Genomic DNA, 18,646 nt, shown 5'->3' on the forward strand with positions numbered 1-18,646 from the left:
GTTTCTCGCTCCTCAAATCGAAAACCGCTGCTTCCTCCTGACAACAGTCACGATTGGAGGATCAAAAAAAGAAGGAGGGGTTTGAAATCAATTGTGAGGACCTATTGGAAGAAGAATACTACACTGACCAATCCTTCAAAGCTTGAAGCGTGTCCTTACAAAACGATGCACACACACAAAATGTATGGGCATATAACACACTCAATGAAGTAGGACGCACACGAAGATGCATAGGCCCACATGGTTAAGTGAAAAGACAAAACACGATGGCCGTGTTCAACTTGACTGACAAGTATTTATATGACAAGTTCAGACGAGAATAGCAATGTGCACGGATATAAACAGGGCTTGTTTTATGTCGTTTTCTTTTTAAGAAAAAAGCACAATGGTACATAAAAAGCACACAATACAGTACAGGAAGTCACACAGTGGAATAAAAGTTGTGTACAATCCTAAAACAAAGACACGTGATGACGTCACTAACATTCTACAACGTGTACAGTCTGATTCATAAGGCAACATATTAATGCAGAAGGTTTGCTTGTTTTCAACATCTTGCTTGGGGCAGGGCCGCTAAAAGTCTTCATCTACAGACTGGCCCCTGCTGCAGGTCCCCAGGGTCTAGGGTAGGTCTACAGACCGCTCCCTGCTGCAGGTCCCCAGGGTCTAGGGTAGGTCTACAGACCGCTCCCTGCTGCAGGTCCCCAGGGTCTAGGGTAGGTCTACAGACCGCTCCCTGCTGCAGGTCCCCAGGGTCTAGGGTAGGTCTACAGACTGCTCCCTGCTGCAGGTCCCCAGGGTCTAGGGTAGGTCTACAGACCGCTCCCTGCTGCAGGTCCCCATGGTCTAGGGTAGGGCTGGGCAGATACCACCGAAATATCACATCACAATAATATTCTTCGTTTTGATGGTATTTAGTCTTCCAGTACAAATTACATGTTCTTTTGTTGTCATCTTGGAATACGATTGTCAAGGTGCAATTTAATTCAAAATGGTTTAGTCAATAACTTACTTTTGTTGTACATTTGTATATATATATAATGTACAACAGTACAGTAAAAAATCCACACCTTCATGTTCGGTATACCCCCCAGCCCTAGTCTAGAATATTTCTTCTATTAAGTGCAAAATGACACAAACAATAATAGGAAAGGAGAGGAATCAAGAGAGTGGGATCACGGAAATATGTCCAGAAGTAACTTCGTTCATATCTGCCTTCACAATTGCCAAAAAAAACACCAAGTCCTTTTCAGTCTGGCTGTTCCATCCTCATCACATATACAAATCGCCACCATCCACAAAGCGACTTAACACGGCGAGCGAGCACAAACCATTACATTTATATTTCCTACAATGTAACAACGACCGCTGTTCGATTCACAGTGTGTGAATACTATTCACATTCATGATTACAGAACCGCCACGACGTACGACCTAAAATTAGATTTTGTTCACAGACAACACAACGTGCGTTAATTAGGGGGCGAGCGGATCCAAAGACACGTGCGCAGACCTCTCACCCACGGTGACACATCTACAGACTTCCATTTTCTCCGGTGGGCCATTTGATCTACACTTGGGCTTCAGCAGTACATCCCGCCTGTGAATCAATGACTTTATCACCGTTTCACACTCTGTGCACGTTCAGGTCAAAGTGAGCTGCTCCACACAGTGCTATCTTTGGAATGTCTTGGACTTTGCCACGCCGGCATAAAAGATTGGCACTTGGGAAACACTTAACACGGTCAAATCACTCCTTTGTGTGTTCCTCTGCAGAGAAAACGAGCTACGTCGCAAGTTCAAGTTCTTGGATTGATTATCTTGCACGTATATCTTTTTGATTTAGGCCTTCGATTATGGTACACGTCGGGAACAACAAAAACAAAAGAAAAACAAAACAGTGATAAATAAGGCTACTATAAATATTTCTTTGTAATATAATTAGAATAATATACATCACACGTTCTTCCTTTCAATGGGGAAAAACGTGCGTCTTAAAATGTCACTCTTAAAATGTCCACTCTTGACAGGGGGCGCCGTTATTAAAAAAAAAAAAAAAAAATGTCTTTGGATCGAATGTTTAAAAGATTGTCTCTGCGAAACGAGCGGGAACAAATCGTTCCTCGCTTGCGGCGCGGCGGACAGACACCTGCGTCAAAGAAGGCCCTCCGTGCTCGTGGACAAAGAGCGTTCAGCCAGGCTCCTCTTCTATAGGACGGTGTCCCCCCCGAGGACATCGCTGACCACCACAAAGGACACTCTGCCAGGGAGGGAGGGTGGGATCCTCTCCCCCGTATGCTTTGATGTGTGTGTAGTCAGTGGAAGGAGCTGAAGTGGAAAAGCAGCATATACAGCGAGGCTTCCCTCACCAGCGCCGCCCTGGGGGGCACCAGCAGTAATAGATGGATGAAGCCTATTGACCCCACTCCTTTTAGCGTAGCCTAGCTCGGGGCTATAGCCTTCCCCAGGTGAAATCATCCCAGCGTACGACACTCTTTCCTGGCCTGCGTTGCTATAAGCCTAAGCCTCACACAAACTCCTCCTCGCACAGAGCGTCCCCCACCAGCAGAGAGAGTTTGTCGGGCTCGCTGAGCGCCATGCTGTTGAGGGAATGCTTGTCGGAGCGCAGGGAGTTGATGGAGGCGCGGCTGTAGTTGACGATGCGGTCCAGCAGGCTGAGTTTGGGAGAGGACCGCCGCATGTCGCCCATGCCGATGTGGACGCTGACGTCGGACAGGCTGCCCTGCCGTCTCGGGGCGCCGCCCAGCTGGGCTTCCAGCTGCTCCGCGGTGGGCTTGGTGTAACTGCACAGGGGGGGGAGGGAGGGAGGGAGGGAGGGAGGGAGGGAGGGAGGGAGGGAGGGAGGGACAAAGATAAGAAGGAAATCAAATCCACAGGAAAGTCATATTTTGTGTTCGTAGGTGTATACGGTGTGTTTTTAGCTGATAACAATACCTATTCTGAACTTCATAAAATCATACCTCTGGAAAATGTGCCCATATTACAAAAGAAATACTGAAACTGAAACTAAATAAAAAACTAAAACTAAACATTTTCAAAGACTAAACTGAAACTAGCAAACCCTGCTGAAAACTTAACTAAAACAAAAATGAAAAAAGACAATGAAAATAAAAACAAATAAAAAATACTATATAATATAACTATAATAACCCTGCACCTGAAAGGCTTACACATATTCATCACTCAAAAATGCAGAGAGAAATAAGGCTAGGAAACGGTCATCCTGAAATGTAAATGGGTGTGAACATTACATTACCATTTGAGCAGAAGCGAAGACATGACCACAGAGACTGAAGACAGAGCCATGGCAGCGGAGCCCATCCACGGCTGCAGCACCAGGCCGATGGGCAGGAACACGCCTGCAGACAAGTACAGCGATGAACCCGGTCTGATTGCTTGATAGCTGTGGCATAGTTAGGGACGGACCGATACCACTTTCTCACGGTCGATACCCATGTACTTGGTATTGGCCAATTGCACCGATCCCATCCATCGCTTTTAATAAACAGTATAGACTTCTGAATTAGACCATCGGATTTTAGTTATTGTGGAAATTCTCTGACACAATTTCTTTGCCTTGTCACCATTAGCTATGTTCAGCCTGGCTGGGGCTACCCATGGCCAGGGTTCGTATGTTATGGCTGGGTTTGTGTCTCCATTGCGTTTCTTGTAAAATGGCTGGTTGCTCGACAAACTTTCTAAATCCTCACCAACAACTGTGGTACACAAGCTGAACCATGATGCTGCAACAGTCCCAGCCGGCTTTGGCCAGGTTGTGAAACGTGGCTGTCTCAGTCAGGGTCCAGCCAGGTCTGGCCAGGTTCTAAAGACAATGGAGACACTCACTGTGTGCCAGACAGGCACATGGCTAAACAATGACTAGTGGAGACGATGTATATTATAGGCATTAGGGGCCATGTGTGTAGGGTATGTAGCATCGGTATTGTCAATACCTGGAGATCACGTCAAAGGGACACGGGTGTTGAAGTTAACAATGCTGTTTGGGGCCGTTATGGGCCATGTGATACATTCATAGTGTGTAGTTCTATAGTATAATTAATTATCTATAGGCATGTTAGACTTTCTATGACAATGAGAAATTGAGAATGGGTTTCTTCATTGAGCGCTTATCCTTATCTTTAGGGCACGAGTATCTTGTGTTTTTAATTAAAAGTGCTATCATTTCACGTCATGCAGTCTGTGGAACATTGTTTATTTACTGTCCATGGAAATGACAATGGACGCAGCCATAAAGATGTTTTCCTTTATAGTCTGTTTACTTTTCTGATAACTACATTTATATCACTGCATAACTCATTAAGTTCATCCAACCTTAATATTTGGGAAGAGCCGGTTATGCAATTCAAAGTTATTACCGAATTTTCTTTCAAACTCATTTGGTCAAGGAGGTCAGTAAATAATCGTCAGGACGTACAGACGTAGAGACAGCTCTACTCAGGACGTACAGGCGTAGAGACAGCTCTACTCAGGACGTACAGGCGTAGAGACAGCTCTGTGCAGGACGTACAGGCGTAGAGACAGCTCTGTGCAGGACGTACAGGCGTAGAGACAGCTCTGTGCAGGACATACAGGCGTAGAGACAGCTCTGTGCAGGACATACAGGCGTAGAGACAGCTCTGTGCAGGACATACAGGCGTAGAGACAGCTCTGTGCAGGACATACAGGCGTAGAGACAGCTCTACTCAGGACGTACAGGCGTAGAGACAGCTCTGTGCAGGACGTACAGGCGTAGAGACAGCTCTACTCAGGACGTACAGGCATAGAGACAGCTCTACTCAGGACGTACAGGCATAGAGACAGCTCTACTCAGGACGTACAGGCGTAGAGACAGCTCTACTCAGGACGTACAGGCGTAGAGACAGCTCTACTCAGGACGTACAGGCATAGAGACAGCTCTACTCAGGACGTACAGGCATAGAGACAGCTCTACTCAGGACGTACAGGCGTAGAGACAGCTCTACTCAGGACGTACAGGCGTAGAGACAGCTCTACTCAGGACGTACAGGCGTAGAGACAGCTCTGTGCAGGACGTACAGGCGCAGAGACAGCTCTACTCAGGACGTACAGGCGTAGAGACAGCTCTACTCAGGACGTACAGGCATAGAGACAGCTCTACTCAGGACGTACAGGCGTAGAGACAGCTCTACTCAGGACGTACAGGCGTAGAGACAGCTCTACTCAGGACGTACAGGCGTAGAGACAGCTCTACTCAGGACGTACAGGCATAGAGACAGCTCTACTCAGGATGTACAGGCGTAGAGACAGCTCTACTCAGGACGTACAGGCGTAGAGACAGCTCTGTGCAGGACGTACAGGCGTAGAGACAGCTCTACTCAGGACGTACAGGCGTAGAGACAGCTCTACTCAGGACGTACAGGCGTAGAGACAGCTCTACTCAGGATGTACAGGCGTAGAGACAGCTCTACTCAGGACGTACAGGCGTAGAGACAGCTCTACTCAGGACGTACAGGCGTAGAGACAGCTCTACTCAGGACGTACAGGCGTAGAGACAGCTCTGTGCAGGACGTACAGGCGTAGAGACAGCTCTACTCAGGACGTACAGGCATAGAGACAGCTCTACTCAGGACGTACAGGCGTAGACACAGCTCTACTCAGGACGTACAGGCGTAGAGACAGCTCTACTCAGGACGTACAGGCGTAGAGACAGCTCTACTCAGGATGTACAGGCGTAGAGACAGCTCTACTCAGGATGTACAGGCGTAGAGACAGCTCTACTCAGGACGTACAGGCGTAGAGACAGCTCTACTCAGGATGTACAGGCGTAGAGACAGCTCTACTCAGGATGTACAGGCGTAGAGACAGCTCTACTCAGGACGTACAGGCGTAGAGACAGCTCTGTGCAGGACGTACAGGCGTAGAGACAGCTCTGTGCAGGATGTACAGGCATAGGTATGGGCTTTGATTTGTCCCTGTACACTGTTTTTTTTATAGATGCACGAATGCCTAGTGAGTGAATGTACAGAATATGTTTTAATTTAAACTGTTTTTATATTAGCTTTAATGTCCTTCTATTTTTCTGTTTCTTGTCTGGCTTAAACATCTAGCCCAGGGACTACAACTGAAAACTAGCAACCCTGCTAATGTTGGCATATTTACAGTTTTTAATTTGTATTCATTTATAAATGTATAACTGTTGATTGATATGCACTGTCCCTGATCAAATAAACTGAGTAAACTAAACTAAACTAATAGACACAGCTCTACTCAGGACGTACAGGCGTAGCTCTAGGTGTGTGTCACTTTTCACCTTTGGCTACAGTGAGGCATGTCTCCTGGTCAGATGTCTTAGCGACTGTTACCCGCAGCGATGGGAATGCCGACAAGGTTGTAGATGAGAATGTCTCATGGTCAGATGTTTTAGCGACTCTTACCAGCAGCGATGGGAATGCCGACAAGGTTGTAGATGAGAGCGAAGACGAAGTTAATCCTGATCCTCTGGACGGTCTTCTTGGACAGATCGATGCTGCCCACCACGTCCAGCAGGTCATTCTGTACACAGCACAGGAGGCAGGGATGAGTGGGGGGGGGGGGGGGGGGTTAGATAGGGCATTGTCCATCACATTAAAATAGTGAATGTCTCTATTTAAACCATAAACAAAAGAGTAACCCAGCCTCTTAAGGTCTAAACATAGGAGGCATTTTTCACTCTCAAATTCATCTCTCTTTTTCTATAGAACATTTATGTGTTTCAAACACGAGCTTCAATGTATTAAGAAACTGTGAGGTTTAATTTTTTTAATATTTTTTTTTACAAACAATGGGATCATATAGCAGGGGAAATAAATATTATTTTCCACAGGGTATCTGCAGGTTTCAACAAGTTGGATTTAAGACTTTTTAAGACCTTTGTAATACCACTTAGAGTAACATTTATACGACCATACTAGCAAAAAAAGACATAGCGACACAGAACTGGCGGCTGAACTTTTAAATTCTGATGCACCAAGCTCCCGGCTGCCCCGCAAAAAAACAACTTGAATACAAAAACATTTCATATATTTAATATTATTTCATCTCCCGACAGCCGGGCTGCCCCCCCCCCCCCAGCAGTTTAATACCTGTGCAAATTTTATTTAAGTCTTTTAATACCATTTAAGGCCTAAATTGAGAATTAAGAGAATTGAGACTTTAAGACTTTTGAATACCCTGCAGATGCCCTGTTCCATTTGACAGTCCTTCTCTCTAAGAACCTAAGCATTAACATTTGTCTGTCTCAAGACTTAGTCCTGCATGTATCAACAAATGCGCATGTTGGTGTAAATTTATGTGTGCCATTATTACTACCAACTGTAATAATTGTGGAATATTACTATAATGAGCTGTATGCGTATGAACCAAGCATCACACTGTAATGTACCTGTACTTTATACGTGACAATAAACTACTACTACTACTACTACTACTACTACATACACCTAGCGAGACGAGCCTGGGATCCTCACCCTGATCAACACCACATCCGCCGCCTCTATGGCCACGTCTGTGCCCGTTCCTATGGCGATACCCACGTCGGCCATGGCGAGAGCGGGCGAGTCGTTGACCCCGTCGCCCACCATGGCCACCCTCTTCCCCGACTGCTGCAGCTGCTCCACCTTGGCCACCTTGTGGGACGGCAGCACCTCAGCAAACACCCTCCTGATCCCCACCTGGAGACGGGGGAGACGGAGAGAGACAGGGAGGGGCACAGGGTGATTATTGAACACAGTTTGTCGAGAGGAAAGCAACGGTCGTGATTGGAGGATAGAGAAAAGAGGGCGGGGTTTGAGATAGGTTCGATTCAATAATGATGATTTGTCGTCTTTCGATCAGATCATAGCGTATAACTGAGTCATGATGGTGACATATCGTGATACGCAATTCTGTCCTCTTGAATTGATAACAAGCACATATATATATATATGATATATTTTGAATTATTATGCCCCCTTTTTTAAATGTCTTGCTCAAGGACACTTCGACATGCTACCTGGGAGGAGCGGGAATTGAACCAGACGACTGCTCTACCTACATTGCATTGTATATCCTCTACAAGTTGCTTTAAATATGTTTAATAAAAAATACAAAGTAAAGAATATATATATATATAGAAATTATTAAATATTCGAGGAAGTTACATGTCTATTACATAACCCGTGATTCTACACACGTGAGCTGGTATCGTGATATCTATATAGATGGAGAAAATTACCTTGCGATTATCGTGATATTGCTTTCTTCCATATGGCCCAGACCTAACGAACCTTAACTGATCAAACAAAGAGCGTAAAGTGGCCCCTTCATCAACAGAACAGCTTCCATAGGGAAAGCACCATGACTCCTTCTCAGTTGGTATTTGACAACCACATCCGACACTTTAGTGCCCCTTAGTGGTGAAAATGAGGGATTGAACCATTGTTCTCAGACAGGTAGGTCGATGTAAGACCCATCAAAAATACAGAAGGTCATCTCACTCAAGTCTGAGCCACTGACATAAGAATGGGCTATTCTCGTCTCTGTGGGTCAAGTATTTAAAGTCTCTACCAGTCGCATATAGTAGGACTGGGAGGTATAAAGAATATAAAGGCACCGTCATGGATCCATGCAAAGGGATTTTACTATACAGTCATCCACAATATATACATACCGGTATTGTATTTTTTTGTATATAATATATATATATATGTTTAAATCCCAACTAAAAACCCACCTGTTCAAACTGGCATATTCACTGTAACCTGTGTGTCACTGTTTTACTCTCTGTTGTTTGTTTTGTTTTTAACTTCACTGTTTTATACTCTGTTGTTTGTTTTGTTTATAACTTCACTGTTTTATACTCTGTTGTTTGTTTTGTTTTTAACTTTACTGTTTTATACTCTCTGTTGTTTGTTTAGTTTTTAACTTTGACTTGCCAAGATCACTATTTTTAACTTTGACTGTCTTGTTTTGTTTCTATGCCCTGTAAGGTGACCTTTGAGTGTTTTGAAAGACGCTTCCAAATAAAATGGATTATTATTATTATTATTATTATTATTATTATTATTATTATTATTATTATATAAATATATTATATATAGCATGTTTTATTTAATAAAAAAATAAATAAAGAAATAAGATGATTTTTTAATGAAATAGCACCATGCCAATTGGATTACAAGATAATAATAACATAAAAAAAACATTATATAACATTGTAATTTGTACTGGAAAATGAAATACTGTCAAATACGGTTATACCGTCAAACCTAAGGAAAATGATAATATGATATTTTGGCCACATCGCCCAGTCCTACCTACCATGTAGTGTAAACCAACATATGAACCATCTGAATCACATCTGCCCTAGCAATCCTGGTACTAACCCTGTACATTATTATGTACCGTCTACATCAGGGGTGACCAACCCGCGGCTTGCCCGTCAATGTGTGGCTCTTCCATCCATTAAAAAAATATATAGCGTTATATAAAATGCGGTCATTCAAGACTAGTGTCTAACACTATACCATATTTGATCTATTTGATCTATTTATTACTAAAAGATTTGCACTACATCTCTACCTCATTTTTGCAGCTGTTTGCTTTAGTTTTGCATATTGTATATTTTGTATAGTGTTTGGTCTTTATTCTTTTTACTGTATGAAGCACAATCTCAGGGGGCTCATACAGAACCAAGCATTTCACTGTAATGTACCTTATACAGGTGCAGCTCAATACATTTGAATATCGTGGAAAATCTATCTATTTTGCTGTATTGATGCAGTCATTTGCAAAAGGAGCTCCAACCAAGTACTGAGTGAACATACATGAACATACTTTTCAGAAGGCCGACATTTCTATATACATATTTTCTTTTTGATTGGTTTTATAAAACTTTCTGAGATACAGAATGTTCGGCTTTCATGCACTGTAAGCCATAATCATCAAAATTAAAACAAATAAAGGCTTGAAATATTTCACTTTGTGTGTAATGAATCTATACTCTAGGAGTTTCGCTTTTTGAATTGAATTACTGAAATTAAATAACTTTTCCACAATATTCAAATTTATTGAGCTGCACCTGTATGTGACAAATAAAACAGAACTTGAGCTTGATGTGCCAGGAGAGTCCCGTACCTGAGCAGCGATGGCCCGCGCCGTCTTGCTGTTGTCCCCGGTCATCAGCACCACCTCCAGACCCATGTGGATCAGAGTGCGGACCGCCAGCTCAGCCTCTGGCTTCACCGTGTCCGCGATGGCGATCATGGCACACAGCAGACCTGCGCGTAAGAGAGAACACTTATGACAACATGTTTGGAGAAAGAGCACAGTCATCATTTATGGAGACTTAGGACTTGACAAGCTGTCAGTAAACAGTGTGCAGCTGTTACTGTTTACAGCAAAGGGATGATTAGATTAGATTGTATTAGATTAGATACAATTAGATTAAAATGTACAGCCCAAGTACAGTACAATGAAAATACGTTTGGCATCCAACCAGAGTGCAAATGTAGCAGTAAAGTGCAACAGAAATATACAATGTACAGGTGGTTAAACTGGGTACAAAATATACAAATTAGTACTACTGAGTGTAGTGCTAATCAGATGTATGTACAGAGTTGTAGTAGTATAATAAATAAAGACAGTATGACTACTAGTAAAAGTAGGATATGTATAGATATAGTAAAGATAGTACTCACTGTCCACAGCCACCAGGACGGCGGTGCGCCCCCTGCGCTCGTGCTCCGTCATGGCCTCGTCCACGTCGTCTCTGATCTGCAGGCCGTTCCTCCTCATCCACTCCCTGTTCCCTATTAGAACCTTGTAGGAGGCTGTCTGGACCAGGGCTACACACGTAAACACACAGAAGACCAGAGTTAGAACCTTGTAGGAGGCTGTCTGGACCAGGGCTACACACGTAAACACACAGAAGACCAGAGTTAGAACCTTGTAGGAGGCTGTCTGGACCAGGGCTACACACGTAATCACACAGAAGACCAGAGTTAGAACCTTGTAGGAGGCCGTCTGGACCAGGGCTACACACGTAAACACACAGAAGACCAGAGTTAGAACCTTGTAGGAGGCCGTCTGGACCAGGGCTACACACGTAAACACACAGAAGACCAGAGTTAGAACCTTGTAGGAGGCTGTCTGGACCAGGGCTACACACGTAAACACACAGAAGACCAGAGTTAGAACCTTGTAGGAGGCCGTCTGGACCAGGGCTACACACGTAAACACACAGAAGACCAGAGTTAGAACCTTGTAGGAGGCTGTCTGGACCAGGGCTACACACGTAAACACACAGAAGACCAGAGTTAGAACCTTGTAGGAGGCCGTCTGGACCAGGGCTACACACATAAACACACAGAAGACCAGAGTTAGAACCTTGTAGGAGGCTGTCTGGACCAGGGCTACACACGTAAACACACAGAAGACCAGAGTTAGAACCTTGTAGGAGGCTGTCTGGACCAGGGCTACACACGTAAACACACAGAAGACCAGAGTTAGAACCTTGTAGGAGGCTGTCTGGACCAGGGCTACACACGTAAACACACAGAAGAGCTGAGTTAGAACCTTGTAGGAGGCTGTCTGGACCAGGGCTACACACGTAAACACACAGAAGACCAGAGTTAGAACCTTGTAGGAGGCCGTCTGGACCAGGGCTACACACGTAAATTCATGACTTTGTTCTGTCTAAATGTTGTGAGCGATTTGTAGTGTAAAATCTCCCTCGGGATGATTAAAGTATTTCTATTCTATTCTATTAACACACAGAAGACCTGAGTTAGAACCATGTAATATATATGTAACCTGTGAAGCAGGTTTTAAATGTTTCCCTCTCAGCCCCATTTGCTGATCGCCATGGCAGCACAGAGGAAAAAGTACAACGTGAAATTCAAGACGATAAAAGGGCCAGAGGGCCAGCGTGGTGGAGGAGAGAGGAGGCTTAGTACAAACTGAAGGAAACAACATTGCAGTGTCGTAATGTCTGGTAAAAATGATTCCAAGGTAGCGGAGCCTGCTTGTCCGTCTCAGCTCAGTGCCTGTGCTGAACTGGACAGTGAGAGGCAACTGAAGACAAGGTCTCTCGGAGTGAGATCAAATGAATGACTCGTGATTGATATGTTATTCGATAGCCTCATTTTTATACTTGTAACATTCAAGTATACCAACTTCATACCAACAGCCAGACTGTACAACGCCTCACTGAGTATAAATCCCTGTATATCTTCCTGTAAATTTTTTATGTATATTACTGTATATTTTTGGACTGTATATTTTAGAATGTATATCTCCGACTGTGTACTCTTATGCTTATTTTAGATTTTTCACTACCTGAATGTTCATAGTGAGCAATCTGTGGTGCTGAATTTCCATCAGGATCAATAAAGTACTTTATTCTATTCTATTCATACTAGTTTAAATACAAATATTTTATAGTATTTTCCATCTTTGCTGAGCAACAGTTTTGTGCGAAAGGAATTAAAGGCCCGTCCCATATAGACGCCGGTCCCAAATATAGACCGGTTAGAGTTAAACTATTGCAAATAAAAGCCTGGGGATATTAATTGAAGTGTTAGGGTATTCAGCTGGCGGACTTAAGGAGGACGTACTGAGTGGCTGAGGGTCCATGATGAGCGGGTGGGAGCCGGTGGAGTCGCTGATCTGGACCAGGATGGCGTTGCGCTGGTTGTTGTCGTCGCTGTCGCTGTCGTCCTGCCGCAGCAGGGCCTCCGTGTTGCTGACCTGGCAGCTGATGCCACAGCCGGGCACGGCCTGGAAGTCTGTACACGCCCCCAGGGACTCCGTGCCCAGCTCCTGCAGTGCACAGGGGGGGGGGGGGGGGGAGACACACACGTGAACAGAGGCCTCACACTGAATTATCACCATCTGTGTCGAAATCGGTTTTCCCGTGCAAAACAGCGGTTGCTATGTTGTCGATATATGAGAAATAGAAATCAACAGACATTTTATAATTGGGCGTCTTATTACTGGATCTTGTAAACAAGTCGCAGTGGAACAGTAATATCATGATTTTCTAATTATTTACTCAAAAGTGGTTAACAGGGGTTATAAGCGGCCATGTTGGAAGAGAGACAACTATACAAACATTCCGTGCATGGCCTCTATTAGAGGTGCGAATCACCAGGGACCTCGTGATTTGATTCCGATACTATTCGATATCAAATGTAAAATATATACATAACATGCTCCAGAATTATATATATACCATAGATAATATGAAGGATTATTAAGTGTAATATTGAATGAAGATGATGTTCATAAAGAGTTTTGACTCATTCTAAAAGGAAAACGATCTTCCTTATTAGAGCCCTGTTTAAATAAGCCTGTTTGACATGATAACAGACACCATACCTGTGGCTCCGAGGCAAGCCTCAATATTTCATTACTAGAAAGGAACAGTGAAATAAAGACCGTAAATGGAGCCACAGAGAGACAGCAAGTGCCAACAACAACAACAACCCAATCACAACAGCTGAGGCAGAGGCTGACCTGTTTGCAGTATTTGGTGATGGCCGACCCCAGAGGGTGTTCACTGTTGTTTTCGGCGGTCCCTACGATGGCCAGCAGCCTGGAGCGAGGCATCTTGTTACCCTCCACCACAATCTTCACCTGGATGACCTTGGGAGCGCCGTACGTGATGGTCCCCGTCTTGTCGAACACCACCGTCTGGACCTGCACAGAGAGAGACATGAGAGTCCAGGGATTAAAGCAAAAAATAAATCTCCTGACTGAACTTTTTTCAGGCGAAGTCATATTCTTATTTTAACCTCCACTATATATATATTTATTTAATAGCGTTAGCGTTTTAAGGGAACTAGATCATTTTGAACATCTTTTCGATAGCCAGTTTGCTTTTACGTAATATCAATGCTGTTTTCAATTCATTAAATGAAACTGATTGCAAGGGTTGACTGACTTTGTCATACAAATAAACAAATCTACATACTGTAACTTTTCAGTATAGTGTATAGTTCAAATTATGTATTGTCTATAGCTCAAATTCAGTATTGTGTATAGTTCAAAGTATGTATTGTGTATAGTTCAAATTCAGTATTATTGTATAGTTCAAATTATGTATTGTCTATACAGTAGTTCAAATGATGTATTGTGTATAGTTCAAATTATGTATTGTGTATAGTTGAAATTATGTATTGTGTATAGGGCAAATACAGTAAAACAATAGCATTTTAAAACTGTCCTGTAACATTTAGGACAATAGGAGCATGGGGGAGAAATGGGGGACCCTGATGTAAACAAGACAAACGTCTTTCTCTGGTCTGCATCCCCTTAACAATTGTGTGTATTGAGCTGTACTGTATTGTACCCATTCTGCAATCTGTTAATACAATTTTCAATCAATCAATCAATCAATCAATCAAGCACTCGTGTTTTCTGACATGCGTTTCTACTACTGGATCTACTGCCTGTTCATGGTCTATGTATGCTGAAGGTCGGTCAGACCAAGTTTAAAAGAATAAAAGTGATTAAATCTATTACTTGTGTCCTGTAACATTTATATGTTTAAAGAGAATGTAGCGTATAACAGCCTATGATTTATAGTAAAGTCTATTCCCACGGGGATGAGTCATCTCCGTCAAAACATCTCCTGACTGAACTTTTTTTTCAGGCAAAGTCATTCTTATTTTAACCTCCACTGTATATTTATATTTAATAGCATTAGCTAAAAGGAAAAGACAACCCGTATCAGCACTACAATTACATTTTCATATCATAACAACAGGCTGAGACTCACCGGTAGAGCTGCCGCGCCGCCGCTAACCCTTCGATAAGCGTTGTGGTCCGGGCATAAATGTGTCCATAAATCCATTTAGTTAGATCTCATCCAACACTGTCTGAATGTATCTTGCGATTATTATACATTTCCGACGATGAACTATTAACGCAATCCGGTCTCTCAAGTCGCTGCGTCCTGCCGATTGCTCGCCAATGACTATGCTTGGCGCGGCCGCGGTAGGAAAAAAATTCCATTTTTCATGATATTTGACGCCTCTGATTGGCTCAGGTTAAAATCCGTCACGACTCCGAATCAAATGACGGAACTCGGAATCAAATTGACGGATATCCGTCTCAAGACGGAACGCTTTAATGCCTGTGAGAGACATGATGAGGCTATATATAGACTTTTGGTTGGAGTCAAGTCAAGTGATTTAGGGTTAGGGTTAGGGTGGGGTATATAGCGCTTTAATCACAGGTATGGTCTGGTCCACAGTGCTTTACAAAATAGACAGAGGAAATATAAATACAAATTCACAAAACACAACGGCAAAAATAAGACTAGGTCATGGGGCGCCCTCGTGGCGCATACCATAGTGCCTTGCGCACCTACGCGGCCGACCCGGGTTCGATCCCAGCTCCCGTCGTTATTTGTCGCATGTCTTCCCCACCTTCCTCCCGTTCGCCCTCTCCTCTGTCGGTCCTGCGTGACCAAAATAAAGCTGTAAAAAATGCTAAAAAATAATAAAAAAATAAAAAAAATAAAATAAGACTAGGTCAAACACAGTTATAAAGGTTAAAGGATCAATAGGCGGACGACGATTATATTTCGACAGTAAATGATAATCACAATGTCAATCGACGTTTGACACCGATAAGACGTTCGTTCCGGTAAGGGGCAGGAGCTAAAACAACAACATCCAATCAAACAAACTTATACCGCCTATATCTCCTTTAATGAGTGAAGATATTAGGTTTTAGGGTACCGTAATTTTCGGACTATAAGCCGCAGCTTTTTTCCCCATTTTTCGACCCTGCGGCTTATATAACGGTGTGGCTTATATGTGACTCGACGTGACCAAACCCGAAAATGTAAAAATCGAAATATTGCTTTTTTGACTGCATTGAAATGTTATTTATCTGTTCCCTTATTTGCTAAACTTAATACAACTTGTAAATGAGTTAATTCTTGTTATTTGTCCGACAGTATTGTGTCCCAATGCTGGTGGGAAGACTGTAATTAAACATTAAAACACCTGTGGCTTATATATGTACACATCATTCAATTTAGCTCCTGCGGCTTATATTCAGGTGCGGCTTATAGTGCGAAAAAATTACGGTATTTAAAGGTATGATCTGCCATGCCGTCAAACAGAGCCCTAGTTGGCATTGCACTTTGTTTACTTTTAGTCTGACTGTGGGTTGGAGTTTAGTAACGTATTATACTGTGAATTTCTCCAGACCTCTCTTGGCAGAGCCTGAAGTGTGGCCAGCAGTAGTAGTAGAGAGTTGTAACTAAAGTCAAATGTATGTTTGTCATGTTTCTCCTAGGAAAGAGATGGGACAGATGGTGATTTCTATAACTACATTTTATATATTTTATACCCAGTTTAATTGCTGTTGCACTTTACTGCTACATTTGCACTCTGGTTGGATGCCAAACCTCTTTTCGTTGTACTGTACTTGTGCTGTATGACAAATATAACGTGAATCTAATCTAATCTAGATGACCGCTCCTTGTCACTCACCTTGTGTGCCATCTCAAGCGGCTCGCCTCCCTTGATGAGGATGCCGTTCTGGGCTCCCACCCCGGTGCCCACCATGACGGCCGTGGGGGTGGCCAGGCCCAGGGAGCAGGGGCAGGCGATACACAACACTGTTATGGAGGCCTGGAACGCGAAGCGAATCACCGCCTCCGTCTTGGAGATGCTCTTGTCGTAACCCTGCAGAGGGGGGTGGATAAGAGACGCGTTAGCTCCACATCAAGTAGTATCACCTTCACCTGCTCTGATTACGAAGAACTGGACGGGCAAAAGGTCATTGATAATGAAAGCTTTTAATTTTATTTAATCTATTTAACCAGGTAGGTCAGTTAAGAACAAATAATTATTTTCAATGACGGCTTGGTGAGAGGACAAAAGGTCCCCTCGAAGTGTAACAGGGAAAGGCGATAACATAAAACATTTGGAATAAAATAAATAGAAAAGAGAGAGATGGTACATACATCACAGATGAGATAAGGGAAATAATTCAAACACAAACAAATAGTTACAAAGGGGCATACATGAAGCAGAACAGTCAAATTACAGTTAAAAGTTAATAAAGGTAATTAGTAATTACCTTTAAGTTTATAACCTTCCTTGTCCAATTGTTTTAAATTAGGAAGTGGACATGAATGGATGCCAATAAGACATGGGAGTGAGTGTGGAAGGCGGGACATAAAGCTGGAGAGGGGAGTACTCACGGGGAAGTACTTCTCGACCAATGGGAAGTCCACGAAGCCGATGAGGATCCAGGAGAACAGGGTGAGGAGGGAGATGCCCATGATGAAGGGCACGAAGTAGCCGCTGATCTTATCTGCGTACTGCTGGATGGGAGCCTGGAGGCAGAGAGGTCAGAGCGAGGTCAAATGACTGAGCCCAGTTTGCTACAGTACTATGATGCAAGAGACAAGACAGTCCATCTCTGCTCACCCTCTCTTTCACTGTCAACCGTGGCTGTGACTCAACGTATGGTGGTTGCTTTTTTTCAATATTTTTTTTTTATTCCGTTTTAAACTAATTGTATTTTATATATTTATTTTTATAAAATAATAATATTAAAACCAAGAAAGTAGACAAATTTTTTTTTAATAAACATAAAATGCCCACCTCTAGAAACCAGAAAGAAATAAACAAATAAAGAAAATAAAAATAAAGAAAATATTATTGTTCTAGGTTGTAAGGGGCTGAGGGGAATGGTGATTGATGGCTTCTATGTTCCTGCCTGTTGGCTCCTCCCAATGGAGAAGAGGACTGACAGCTTCACAAACACAGCTGTTAATAATTAAGCAATCAGCATGCCTCTCAAAGAGGACAGACAAAGAACCTCAGAGGGTGTCTTGGAAGTTGAGAGCTGTTGGGAGACATCTTAAAACCGTGAGTTGACAGAGGCCCGGCCTAGTTAGGGACTGGACTACAGTAAAGGTAGTTAGGTGCTCCAATGGGAGCCAGTATGATTTTGTTCTTTTAAAAAATGTTGTTCTGCTTAAATAAATGCTCCTGGCCATTGTCCTGCGGGGAGATTTAGCTCTTGACTGTTTGATTAATTGTACAACCGTATTGCACCTTCCACCTACCCCAGTCTGCTACCTTTGTTACAAGGTGTATAAAAACAAATCTAGAAAAATATGTAAGTATCTGCATACATGCATATTTATCCACACACCTCTGACCATTTCCTACACAACTATTAATAAAAAAAGCCTGCTATTCAGCCATTTTGCACTTCAGTCATGCTGCTCTTTCATCCTGCTCTGTCACGCTGTTCTCTTTCACGCTGGTCTTAACTTCTCTTTCACGCTGCTCTTTCACGCTGGTCTAACTTCTCTTTCACTCTGCTCTTTCACGCTGGTCTAACTTCTCTTCACGCTGGTCTAACTTCTCTTTCACACTGGTCTTAACTTCTCTTTCACACTGTTCTCTCTCCTACTTGTCCCCATGCTTCTCCAAGTCCTAAGCTACCCTTAGACATCTGTGGTGGCTTTTCCCCACCCTCTCCTCCACTCTCGCTCCCCCTCATCCACTCTTCCACTCTCTCCCATCCCCCCACACTCTCCCCCCCCCCCCCTCATCCACTCTCTCCCATCCCCCCACACTCCTCTATCCCA

General features: G+C 43.3%; 1 protein-coding gene across 1 annotated transcript in view; it reads right to left on the minus strand.

The window, feature by feature from the left end:
* Nucleotides 1-323: 323 nt before the first annotated feature.
* Nucleotides 324-18,646, minus strand: part of atp7a (ATPase copper transporting alpha) — a 67,614-nt gene continuing 49,291 nt past the window's right edge. The window contains exons 14-23 of the mRNA XM_084332272.1: nucleotides 17,243-17,377; nucleotides 16,527-16,721; nucleotides 13,534-13,716; nucleotides 12,633-12,837; nucleotides 10,716-10,862; nucleotides 10,153-10,295; nucleotides 7,506-7,709; nucleotides 6,435-6,552; nucleotides 3,278-3,380; nucleotides 324-2,804 (exon numbers count right to left, since the gene is read on the minus strand). Of these exons, the coding sequence (XP_084188398.1) occupies nucleotides 2,528-2,804; nucleotides 3,278-3,380; nucleotides 6,435-6,552; nucleotides 7,506-7,709; nucleotides 10,153-10,295; nucleotides 10,716-10,862; nucleotides 12,633-12,837; nucleotides 13,534-13,716; nucleotides 16,527-16,721; nucleotides 17,243-17,377 (1,710 nt within the window). The 3' untranslated portion in view covers nucleotides 324-2,527. The remainder of the gene's footprint in view (nucleotides 2,805-3,277; nucleotides 3,381-6,434; nucleotides 6,553-7,505; nucleotides 7,710-10,152; nucleotides 10,296-10,715; nucleotides 10,863-12,632; nucleotides 12,838-13,533; nucleotides 13,717-16,526; nucleotides 16,722-17,242; nucleotides 17,378-18,646) is intronic.

This window comes from Notolepis coatsorum (assembly GCF_963971535.1).
Source record: "Notolepis coatsorum genome assembly, chromosome: 16".
In the NCBI taxonomy this organism is placed as follows: Eukaryota; Metazoa; Chordata; class Actinopteri; order Aulopiformes; family Paralepididae; genus Notolepis; species Notolepis coatsorum.